The sequence below is a fragment of the Thunnus albacares genome, chromosome 8 (genome assembly GCF_914725855.1).
Source record: "Thunnus albacares chromosome 8, fThuAlb1.1, whole genome shotgun sequence".
In the NCBI taxonomy this organism is placed as follows: Eukaryota; Metazoa; Chordata; class Actinopteri; order Scombriformes; family Scombridae; genus Thunnus; species Thunnus albacares.
In genome coordinates, this window is record NC_058113.1 from 34,803,727 (window position 1) to 34,815,628 (window position 11,902).

The 11,902-nt window shown below is 40.3% G+C and overlaps 1 protein-coding gene and 1 pseudogene across 2 annotated transcripts; one reads left to right on the forward strand and one right to left on the reverse strand.

Annotated features, from left to right (window-relative positions):
- Positions 1–2,403: 2,403 nt before the first annotated feature.
- Positions 2,404–9,072, forward strand: polr3glb (RNA polymerase III subunit GL b). Of its 2 annotated transcripts, XM_044359479.1 has the most exons (9): positions 2,404–2,579; positions 2,740–2,757; positions 3,626–3,851; positions 5,555–5,684; positions 6,462–6,530; positions 7,939–7,995; positions 8,194–8,306; positions 8,393–8,512; positions 8,685–9,072. In XM_044359479.1, the coding sequence occupies exons 3-9, from the start codon at positions 3,732–3,734 to the stop codon at positions 8,769–8,771; spliced, it is 696 nt and encodes a 231-aa protein (XP_044215414.1). In that variant the 5' UTR covers positions 2,404–2,579; positions 2,740–2,757; positions 3,626–3,731; the 3' UTR covers positions 8,772–9,072. The 2 variants fall into 2 exon arrangements, with proteins under 2 accessions (XP_044215414.1, XP_044215415.1); XM_044359480.1 differs by lacking the exon at positions 2,740–2,757.
- A 956-nt stretch (positions 9,073–10,028) lies between these two features.
- Positions 10,029–11,902, reverse strand: part of LOC122987556 — a 2,303-nt pseudogene continuing 429 nt past the window's right edge.

Here is an 11,902-nt window from a genome sequence, read left to right on the forward strand (position 1 = left end):
TTGTGTTTCCTCGGACAGTGTTTCCCTGTTGAGCTGCAGGTGGAAGTATAGTAACAAAAAGAGGAACTTTGGCACTAAAAAGACTGTAACGTTGAAAGATATCTACTTGATTTGACTCATTTGGATGCTGAAGCTTCATATTAGCTTCAGACTGTGGATTTTGTCCTCCATCACTTCCATTGTAAGGTCATTATGAAGGGATCTTCTAATGGTCAGTATGAACAGGAGGAATGATTACAGCAAGAAACACAGCTTTAATGTTCATTTGATGACTGACTGATGGTTTAAAACTGTGAACTCGTCCTTTAACGTCAAACTGCTGCTCAAACACAGTGAAGTGATTCCTCTCAATGAAACTCAACTTCAGCTTCAAGTTCAAGAGCAAAACACACACACACACACACACACACACACACACTCACACACACACACACTCACACACACACACACACACACACACACACACACACACACACACACACACACACACACACTCACACACTCACACACACACACACACACACGCCGTCTGTCTGCTGTATGAAAATGAGTTTGATCTGATGAATATGAATGTTTTTGACCTTCCGTCTGCATCGTCAGACTTTCTCACAATCACACATTTACATTTTTATATTTAAGCTTTTTCACTATTAAAATATTTAAATATGTTTAATTATTGAATGTTATTCTCGTCTTTAACAGTTTTATAGTTTTCTTGCATCATTCTGATTTTCTTCAGCAAACATCTTCATACAATAAAATATATAAAAAAACACAAAGAAAAACAACATAAATAATCATAAATAAGTAAAATCAATAACATAATAAAAGCTCATAATTATAAGAATAAACATTAAAGCTGATTATAAATAGAAGAAAATCTCTGAATATCTGGTTTGTTACATTTTTTGTCTCTTTGTGTCTTTTTCATGTTAAACAATAAATAAATAAAATCTACAGTTATGAAAGTAAACATGTTTATTATTATTATTTTATTTAAACAGCAGCTGTGTGGAAACTGACTTCTACTCAAATAACTAATAGAATTATATTCAATAACACAGATCAGAATCTGCAGATTATTTCTTCGTGTTTAACGAATAATAAGATCATAATAAATAATTAGTAGATATAAAAGATAAATATATAATAAATATATATATCAGACCTGAGCAGCAGAGTGTCATCATCATCATCATCATCATCATCATCCAGCTCCACATCGTCTTCATGTTTCAGTTTAACTTTAAATCCAAACCATCAGATTAAAACTCCAACAGCTCCGACAGAAAATAAAAATAGTCCTTCTTCTTCTTCTTCTTCTTCTTCTTCTTCTTCTTCTTCTTCTTCTTCTTCTTTTTAAAAATGTATCAAATGTTTTAAAGTGTCATGAATGTGAACTCAGAGATCTCAGAGGAGCTGCTGAGTCTCTGATGACCTGATTCACAATGACCTCACACCCTCACACCGCTGGGGGCGGGGCCTCCGGGGGCGGGGCCTCGGGGGGGGGGGGGCATGTGACCCTGAGGTCAGGTGAGGTGAGGAGGGGGGGAGGAGCCTCCTCTGGGTTTAATATGAAGCTGCTGCTTTGTAATGAAGAGGGGGAGGATGGATGGATGGATGGATGGATGGATGGATGGATGGATGGAGTAAAAAGAAAGAGACGAAGAAGGAAAGGTAGAGATAAAGTAAGAATGGAAAGAAAGGAATGAGGAAAATAAAGAATGGATGTGGTAAAAAAAGGAAGGGAGGAAGAAGGAAAGATAGCAATTCAATAAGGATGGAGGGAGAGACGGAGGGATGATGAAGAGGAGAGACAAAAGAAGGAAGAACTGAAGGAAAGGAAGTGATGAAGGTACAGCTGGATGGCAGGAAGGGAGGAAGAAGGGAAGGAGACAGGATGGATAGAAGGAAAGAATGAAGTAAAGAGATACTGAGGCTGCTGTGTTCTTATTATTTTGTCCACCTGCTGTTGATCCTCAGTGTGTCAGAGAAACAAACAGATATTAATAACCACAGAAGAAGAACAACCACATTGCTGCCAGCAGGACAGAAGTGAAGACGATGACGATGACGATGATGATGATGATGATGATGATGATGATGATGATGATGATGATGAAGATGATGATGACGAAGCAGCAGATGAAGATTCACAGGCTGCAGTTTAGACTAAACAGGAAACATGACTTTGATTTGAGATATTTTGCAGAAAATTTGAATTTAAAAATAATATTTTTGTTTAATTATCTTAATAAACCGAATTTGATTGGAAGGATTTTTATTTTATTGCTATAATTATTGTCTTCATTATCATTATATTAGTATTATTATCGATCATATTAAAATAAGTTTAGCGCTGTTCCTCCACCAGCAGGCGGCGGTATCGATCCGCTGGGTTGTTTATCTGCCGCCATTAAAGCAGAAGAAGAAGAACAGCAGCGATGGCGCGGAGGCTGCTGATGTAAACAAACATCAGAAACGTGTCGCAGTTTAACTTCTGATGAGAAGATGAGACACGGCGGAGGAAGAGGAGAAGAAGAAGAAGAGGAAGAGGAGTTAACTCACTCAGACTGAAGGTTAGCGAGGCTAAAACACGGCTAACATGCTAACATGCTAACCGCAGATGTGAAACTCCGCTCGGATCTTTTATCTTCAACCTTCAGCTTTTAGTTTCTCAGTTTGTTTCCTGCTGATGTTTCTGTTCTTGTTTCTGGTTTCTGATCTTCTTCACTGCAGAACAAAGAGGCTGAAATGGTGAGAAACAGAACGACACATTTAAGACTTTAATACTTTTTTAATAGCACGTAAATAAACACACATAAACACATAAACACACATAAACATAAACACACATTAACACATGTATTCAGCAGCTTTGTGCATTAAAGCGAAGACGTTTCAGACTTTCTGCCGCTTTTATTAAGACTAAAAGTGAATTCTCTGTTTTTGTAAAGACTTTTTAGCAGCTGCAGATGTTCAGGACTCTCTGATGTAAATTAGCAGGTTTCTCATGTAAACACTGAATATTAAAATGCAGGTAAACAAACATTCACATCCTCCAACATTCACCCTCAGATTAAATCACATGATGGTGAAATGAAAGTGAAGGAAGCTTTAAAACACTTTGCATCACGATTAAAGCTGCAACTAACGATTATTTTCATGATTCATTATAAATCTGCAGATTATTTTCTCAATGAATCGATTAATCGTTTGATCTATAAAACATCATAAAACTGAGACAAACAGTTTCCTTCAACCCAAAGAGATGAAACATCTTGTTTTATCCAACAAAAATACTAAAATACTTTATCTGCTGGTGTCTTTAGTCTCTCTGACAGTAAACTGAAGATCTTTGTGGATTGAAGACGTCGTCTTTGGGAAACATTGATCCGCATTTTTCATCATTTTCTGACATTTTATGGACCAAACAACTAATCAATGAATCCAGAAAATAATCAACATACTAATTAATAATGAAGATAATTGTTAGTTGCAGCTGTAGATTAATCTGCAGGTTAAAACATCAGGCATGTATCATCAGAGATGTATAGAAATATCTAACTTTAGAAGAGAGTGGAGGAGACACTTCAGTAACTTCCTGTTCCTGTTCTTCAACCAGCTGCTGATCCACCTGGTCCAGTCTGACCTCATCTGATCTGATCCAGCTCGGTCCAGGAGGGTCTGTTCTGGTCTGTTCTGGTCTGTTCTAGTCTGAGGAGGTGGCGATGGCGGGTCGGGGGCGTGGGCGGGGTCGGAGGATGATGAGCTTCAGTGTGGAGGCCGTCGGCATCAGCAGAGGAGACAGTTTACCTCCATCCATCCAACAACCTACACCTCTGTTCCCTGTGAGACACACACAACACACACACACACACACACACAACTACACACCACAAACATAAACAAACACACACACAATCAACCACACACACAGACACACACACACACACACACTGATATCATTCAGTGTGATTGACACTTCCTGAGGTTTTCATCAGAGCCCAAAGGATGAAGGCTCTATTGTATTTCATGTGTTTGTTTCTTTCTTTATTATTACGCCACTTAAACCCTAAATTTGACCCCTCAACGTGCTCAAAAACTCACCAAATTTGGCACGCACACCAGGTCTGGTGAAAAATTTGATAAAATGTAAAAATTAACCCTGAAAGTGCTAAAATGTGCTCTCTAGCGCCACCTATGTAACTAAAACGGCCGCCACGGCCCGTAGGAATGTCATAGAGAGATCAAACCAAAACTGACCACTTTCAAACCAAAGTGGTCAGTTTGACTGGATCAATGGATTCGCTACTAAATTTCCTACTAAAAAATATGATTTTTAATGTAAGATTTGGCCAAAGTCATGGGATTTATGAGGAGATTTCACAAGAATCGTACTCTAACATTCTCCTCTCCAGCTGAGAGGGAGAGAGAGAGAATATATACATACATATATATATATATATATATATATATGTATATGTATGTATATGTGTATATGTGTGTGTGTATATATATATATTATAAAGAAACTGGTGACTTCGTCCTTTAACAGTCTTCCAGTCAACACCAGTTTTCCTTCTAACCAGCAGAGCTGCTCTGACGTCTGATAACAATCAAACATGAGACAGTTTAAACTGCAGTTTGGAGTTTTTACTTATAAATGAACGTCTGTTACGTTCAAGACAAACGAGTTCAGATAAATCTCTCTGTGTTTCACAGTCTACAGAGTTTTTAATCTGGCCGGATGAATCGTACTGATCTCTATAAACAGAGCAGAGCGGCTAACTTCCTGTTAGCTCTGTGCTAACTTGAATGGGCGGCTCTTCTAGACTTTCCAAATGTTATCAAGCTGATCAAACTCTGATAGTGAAACAAGTCATTTCATTCAATTGATCCACCGTTTTATAGCCGTAACAGCAGTAACACAGTCGGCTACGGCAGAGCCTGTGATGTAAACATGTAATTACTCTCACCGCCAGAAGGGGAAAACAGAAGTCCTGCTCTGAAGCTTTAAACTCAGCAACACAACAAACTCACCCACTAAACACCACCAGGTCACCTGCAGACCAAACAAACCAATGAATTGGTCGCTCTGTAACCTGTCGACGATGCTAATTATCATCAGTCTACAATGCAGACGTTTGTACCGGTGAAAAACACACTAACACACTATCACACAACACACAACACACAGACTGTTTATAAAGATCTTTCTCTCTGTGTCTTTATATACAGAAGAAAATAAAGTCATAAAGGAAAACTTGACACTTCCTGTTGGTCTGTTATCTGTGGGTGTTTGTAGCTCACAGCTAACTCACTGAATCCATGACAACATTATACTTCCTGCTTACATCCCCCAAAGCATTATGGGAACTGTAGTTCTAAAACAGAGAAGTACAAGTTACAAACTCTGTTAATATCTGAAGTTTCATCGTTACTGAGACTCACATATTTGTGTTGAAGACTTGTGTGTGACCGCAGTGCACTCTGGGACTTGTAGTTGACTCTGTGTGTGTGTGTGTGTGTGTGTGTGTGTGTTGTCGTCCAGGTGATGGAGCAGAAGCCCCTCCCCCTGGCAGGTGGCGAGGAGGCGGAGTATCTGCTGGCTCTCAAACAGGAGTTCAGAGGAGCTATGAAGAGTCTGCCCTTCTTCATCCAACCTGCTGCTGCACACAGAGGTCAGAGGTCACACACACACACACACACACACACATACACACACACACACACACACACACACACACACACGCACTCACATCACATCAATCAATACTTTGAAGTCCCTCTTTAGAATAAAAGCTTGTTTCTTCCTCTCTGAGTTCACTTTAAATCTCAGTTTAACACCTGGACGTACCTGCAGGATTGATGACATCACAGCTGGTTTGGAGCCAATCACGGTCCAATACGTAACTTACAGAAGTGTGATGCGGAGACTTGAAGCCTCCGGTTTCCTGCAGCTTTGAGGAGATGAAATGTCTTCTCTCCTTTAAGAACGTTATTGTTTCAGCTTTTATGTTACGAGCGGCTCTGCAGGCGAACAGGAAGCAACATGAAACCTGCTGGATTCGGTTAAATGAAGTGATTTATTGCAATCAGCTTAAATAACAGGAATAAAAGAGGAAACTACAAAGAAAAAGTTCCTGAAGTTGCTGCTTAAATCAGATGAATAAGAACGAGCTGAAGAGTTTACTGAATAAAACCTGACTTCATCTGCACAAACAGTCAGAACGACGTCACAGTGAACGAGGAAACATCAGCAAAATAATAAGAAAACAATCAAATCCAGGCAGAGAGCAGCGTCTCTGCATACAGACACACGTCTGAGTCATCAGTGATGATTGTATTGATTAATACTGTCGTATGAATCTATACGTCGTTGTTGGTAAAATCCTGCATATTTAACCTTTAAGTGTCATGGACATGAGTTTTATTGTGAAGGTGTGTTTCCTGTGCAGATGTGGAGAGATATTCTGATAAATATCACAGCAGCGAGCAGACGGACAGTCTGATGGACTGGACTCCAGGTGAGACTCACTGATCAATAATCACCTGATCAGATCATTGATAACATGATTAGTTTTTAGTTACAAGACGGTAAAAGGTTTGTTTTTAAAAACCGACGCTGAGTTTCGTGTCGCGAGATCAATAAAAACATCTGATCCTCGTTCAGGTTTGAATCATCAGAATCATTAAAGGATCAATCTGCTGAGTAAAAACAGCAGGAAGTTATTAACCCGCTACTGAGCATGTGCAGAAACACGTGTTCCTGCACATGCTCAGTAGCGTCTGCCTTACACAGAACTACTGTCCAGAGACTGAAAACATGATGCTGTTATTAGTGTTTGGAGCCGTTTCTAAACAAACTAACGAGACCAAACTGTTGATGATGAAGGATCATGTGACCCAGAGCAGCCATGTGACTCACTGACGGGTTTTTAATCAGATATATCAGCTTTGATACAAACACAGTACTGGTTATTAGATCAGTTCATTGTTGGTTTGGATCCAAACATGACGACAAATATAGAAAATCACCAGAATGATCCTTTATGTATATATATACATATACACACACACACACACACACACATATATATATATATATATGTGTGTGTGTGTGTGTGTATATGTATATATATACATATACACACACATATATATATATATATATATATATATATATATATATATATATATATATATATGTGTGTGTGTGTATATGTATATATATACACACACACACACACACATATATATATATATATACACATACACACAATGTATATACAATACAATATACATATATATATACACGCACACACACACACATATATATATATATATATATATATATGTGTGTGTGTGTATATATATACATATGTGTATATATATTAGTGTGAAGTTTAGTTTCTGTTGGATCTGGGATTTGATTGGTGGAAAACAAACGTAAACAACAAACGTAACAATGAGGCTGTTGAACACTTTTTAAAATGTGTTTCAGTGACGTGAACGCAGGTGAACAGCTGAGAGCTGCTCACACTCGTCTGTCAACCGACCAAACCACAGTTATTACATCAGTCTGTCACCAGACAGGCGGAGCTAAGCTTTCCAGCTGCTGGCAGGACGAAGTCGTTTGGCGTTGTCACCAAAACAACCACATCCTGCTGTTACGTCCTCGTTGTGGACGATTCAGGACACGTTAGTGTTTACACAACAACAGACGTGGTCAAACGCGTCCCAGACCACCTGACGGGGTCACAAGACGTCCTGGTGGTCGTTTATTCTTGTATTTGGCGGCGTCCACTTTTAAAACCAGGTGTAAACAGTCAGCGTTTGTACTCCTGATGGTTTCATGTTGGAAAGATGTGAAACTTGTTTGTGACCTTTTGAAAGGATCAATAATCTTGATGTGATTGATTGATTGTGTTTCAGACTGGAAGAGACTCCCCAAAGAACTGCGAGTACATGTCAGGAAAACTCCTAAAGATGGTCAGTACACACAATACTGCAAGTACTACAGTACTACTAATACACTCAGTACTACAAGTAGTGTGTGTGAGCATCGACCAATCACAACACAGCATAGAACAAACCGCTTTCAAAATAAAAGACTTCATCATCTGGACAAAATTGAAGTTTATTTATAAATATTTTTGATGGATGAATGTTTTTCTCTGTACCTGTCAGGTGTGGCGGCGGCGGCGGTGGCGGTGGCGGCAGCTCGGTCGAGCAAAGGTCCATCTGGTCAGAAGAAGAAGAAGAAAGTAAAAGAGAAAGAGGAAGTTCTGCTGAAACTGGAGGTGAGACACACCGTCGGTTAGCAGGATGTTTCCTTCAACGGGAGAATGAAAGAAACATTTCCAGATGAATCTACTTCCTGTTTCAGAGTCTGGAGAAGAAGGAGGAACAGGAGAGCTCCGAGGAGGAGGAGGGAGAGGAGAAGAAGAAACAGGAGGAGGAAGAGGCTGAGGCAGAGGAGGAGTACGATGAGGAAGAGTTCGAGGAGGTGAGAGGAGACTGTTACAAGTTAATTATAATAAGACAGATGTTAATTATAATAAGACAGATATTAATTATAATAAGACAGATGTTAATTATAATGAGACAGATATTATTATAATAAGACAGATATGAATGTTAAATCTGTCACCTGTTAATAGATGTGTTTGTGTCTGCAGGAGACGGACTACATCATGTCCTACTTTGATAACGGGGAGGAGTTTGGAGGAGACAGTGATGACAACATGGACGAGGCTATTTACTGAAACAGCAGCTGGTATCAGGATCGTGATGCAGTAAAAACCGTCCAGTCTGAAAGTTTTCTATGAAACAGATCGAACTCTGAAAAAGACTCAAACTGTTTCCACACGAGAGAAACAGGAAGTGAGATTTCTGTCAGAAGACGTGAAGAAGAGTTGGTTCGTTAGATGTCTTTTAAATGTTTTTAAGCTTTTGTATTAACGTTTTATCTGTTTTATCTGAAATGTAAAAACATGAATCATATCTGATTGTTTGGATTGTTGGGCAGCTGTTGGAGAAATAAACGGCAGCTACATGCTAATGCTACATGCTAATGCTACATGCTAATGGGTCCAGACTGCAGGAGGACGAACCAGGTGTGAACCTGGTGTGAACCTGGTGTGAACCTGGTGTGAACCTGGTGTGAACCAGGTGTGAACCAGGTGTGAAAGGTTGTCTCTCATCAGGCTGATTAATTGAGGGTCTGTGTGGTTTTGACTTTCGTCTGAATTGTTCTGATCGATCATTTAAAATATTGATATCTGATGATTAGAACTGAAACACAACGATCAACAAAGAGTTAATTGGCAGCTATTCTGATGAACGATTGATCGTTTAATCTTTTAATTAGTTTTTCCTCAAATAAAAATGTAAAACATTTGTTTTCAGCTGAAGATCATCACATGACAGTAAACAAGCGTCTGAATGATTCATGTTATTCTGATCAATTATTAATAATCTTTCACTCATTTCTGACACTTTATATCAGAATAATCATCAGCTGCAGCTCTGATCTCACATCTGCTCACAAACTGAGTTCACACTGGTTCTCCCACAATGCAACGCACAAAGCTTTATGTTTATGAAGAATTAAAGGACAGTTCCCAGTGTTCCCAGTGTTCCCAGTGTTCCCAGTGTGTTAAACCAGCAGTCAGGTGTCTGTAATCATTCCTCCTGTTCATACTGGATATTAAAAGTCTTTGTGAAGCTTCTATTCAGCTTCAGCAGTCTGAGTTAGTCATATCAAGTGGATATCTGACACATTTACAGTCTTTTTAGCATCAAATTCCCTCTTTGTGTTTCCTCGGACAGTGTTTCCCTGTTGAGCTGCAGGTGGAAGTATAGTAACAAAAAGAGGAACTTTGGCACTAAAAAGACTAACGTTGAAAGATATCTACTTGATTTGACTCATTTGGACGCTGAAGCTTCATATTAGCTTCAGACTGTGGATTTTGTCCTCCATCACTTCCATTGTAAGGTCATTATGAAGGGATCTTCTAATGGTCAGTATGAACAGGAGGAATAATTACAGCTTTAATGTTCATCTGATGACTGACTGATGGTTTAATGACACTTGGAAATATGAAAACATGAAGCAGCTGCACCTGCAGGTCCTCAACAGACTCACCTGAACCTCCGGATCACTTTATTTCAGATGAGCAGTTCCCTTTGTGTCCTCTGGAGGTCAGACGTGTGTTTTAGAAAATCATTTATATTTCCTTCCCATCTCATCTCCGTCCTCACAAACATTCACCAACAAAAATAATAAATATAATTAATTATGTCTTTAAAATATGAACAAATACAAACATAAATACAAACAAATACTGAATATTTCCCTCAAACATGCTGCAGCTACACTGACAGAAATGTCACCTGTCCAGGTTTGGACCTATCAGGCAGCAGGTGAACAGTCAGCTGACCAGGGTCAGATGATGATGATGGTGAAGGTCAGATGATGATGATGATGATGATGAAGGTCAGATGATCAGAGCGTCTCCAGGTGGTTCTTGTTGTGGCTGAAACTCACCTGAGAGCGTCACACCTGCTGTGAACGAGGATCTAGTGATGCTTTTAGAGCCGTCCAATCATGAGCCACGGAGCGTTTCAAACCAAAGACTCCGCCCACTGATGACACGTCAGAGACGGGGGCGGGGCTCCGCTGTGACATCACCTGTTCAGGTAAAGACTGCTGGCTCTGCGCTCACCTGGAGACATGTCTCTTTGTCTTTAATCAGTTATTGATCGGACGCCGCAGCTGATTGAACTGATCTGATACGACATCATCGACAAAACAGATTCAAGTCAAATGTTTTATATTTGATTCAACATTTAACTAAAAACAGGATCTTTATCAATTAACAGAAGAACAAACAACTTTCTTCATTCATAAAGATCTTTTATTGATCTGTTACTTTTCCTTTTAATCTGATGGATGATGTAACATTCAATAATCAATAATTAATAATTAATCATCATTTCCATTCAGTCACACGTGAGGCTGAAGATCTGAGTGATGAGTAGAAACTATAGTTAGATATAAAACATGAGGCCTAATAAATCATTTATAGTTTATAAGACATTTCAATCATAACCTGCGTTATTAAATAATTAATTTAAAATCAGAATATCAATAAATGCAAATAATTAATCAATAAAACAGTAGAAACGGTTCATGAGTCTCTACAGTCGACTGACAGACGTCACGTTTCTGTTTCCTGTTTCCTCTCTGCTCGTGTCTTCAGCGGGAGGGACGGGGACGTACTCCTCTCCTGTCTGCACCTGTGTTTCCATGGCGACGCCCTCTGACCTCCGTGTGTGTTTCCTCCTCCTCCACAGCAGCAGCAGCAGGACGGCGGCGGCGGTCAGACCGGCGGGGGCAGAGATGACGACTCCGCCCTCCAGCTGACCTCCAGCTGACCTCCAGCCGGTTGTCCAGGCTCAGGTGAGCGGCGGCGCAGGTGTAGTCGTGTTTCTGTTGAAGCTCTTCGTCCGTGACAGTCAATGTCTTCCTCACCTGCTAGAGGCCGTTGGCGTTGGGCAGCACCGCGCCGCCCGTCAGCTGGTCTTCATCCGCCGACTGGCCGTCCCGCAGCAGCGTCAAGTTGATGTGGCGAGGATAGAAGTCTGTGGCCCCGCCCACCACCTGCTTCGTTATGAAGCGGACTCGAGGTTGAACCCGACGTGTCACCAGGCGTTTCTCGCGGTCCAGGAGATGCCTGAGCGTCCGCACGCAGAAGGGCAGGAAGATGTTGGAGTAAAGCATCTGGACGTACGTCTTCTTCATGGCGTCCCATTGGATCTCCCAGCCGTCGCCGCCAGCGTAGGTGAAGTGCGTCATGTTGTACATCAGGCTGTCGGCGTCCTGCCCGTTGGA

What these genes read in the sequence shown, in the direction of transcription:
- polr3glb (XM_044359479.1), top strand. Translation starts at nt 3,732, where the DNA reads ATGGCGGGTCGGGGGCGTGGGCGGGGTCGGAGGATGATGAGCTTCAGT. An exon ending in TCTGATGGACTGGACTCCAG is followed by an intron (nt 6,531 to 7,938) that starts GTGAGACTCACT and finishes ATTGTGTTTCAG; the next exon opens with ACTGGAAGAGACTCCCCAAA. An exon ending in AAGTTCTGCTGAAACTGGAG is followed by an intron (nt 8,307 to 8,392) that starts GTGAGACACACC and finishes TTCCTGTTTCAG; the next exon opens with AGTCTGGAGAAGAAGGAGGA.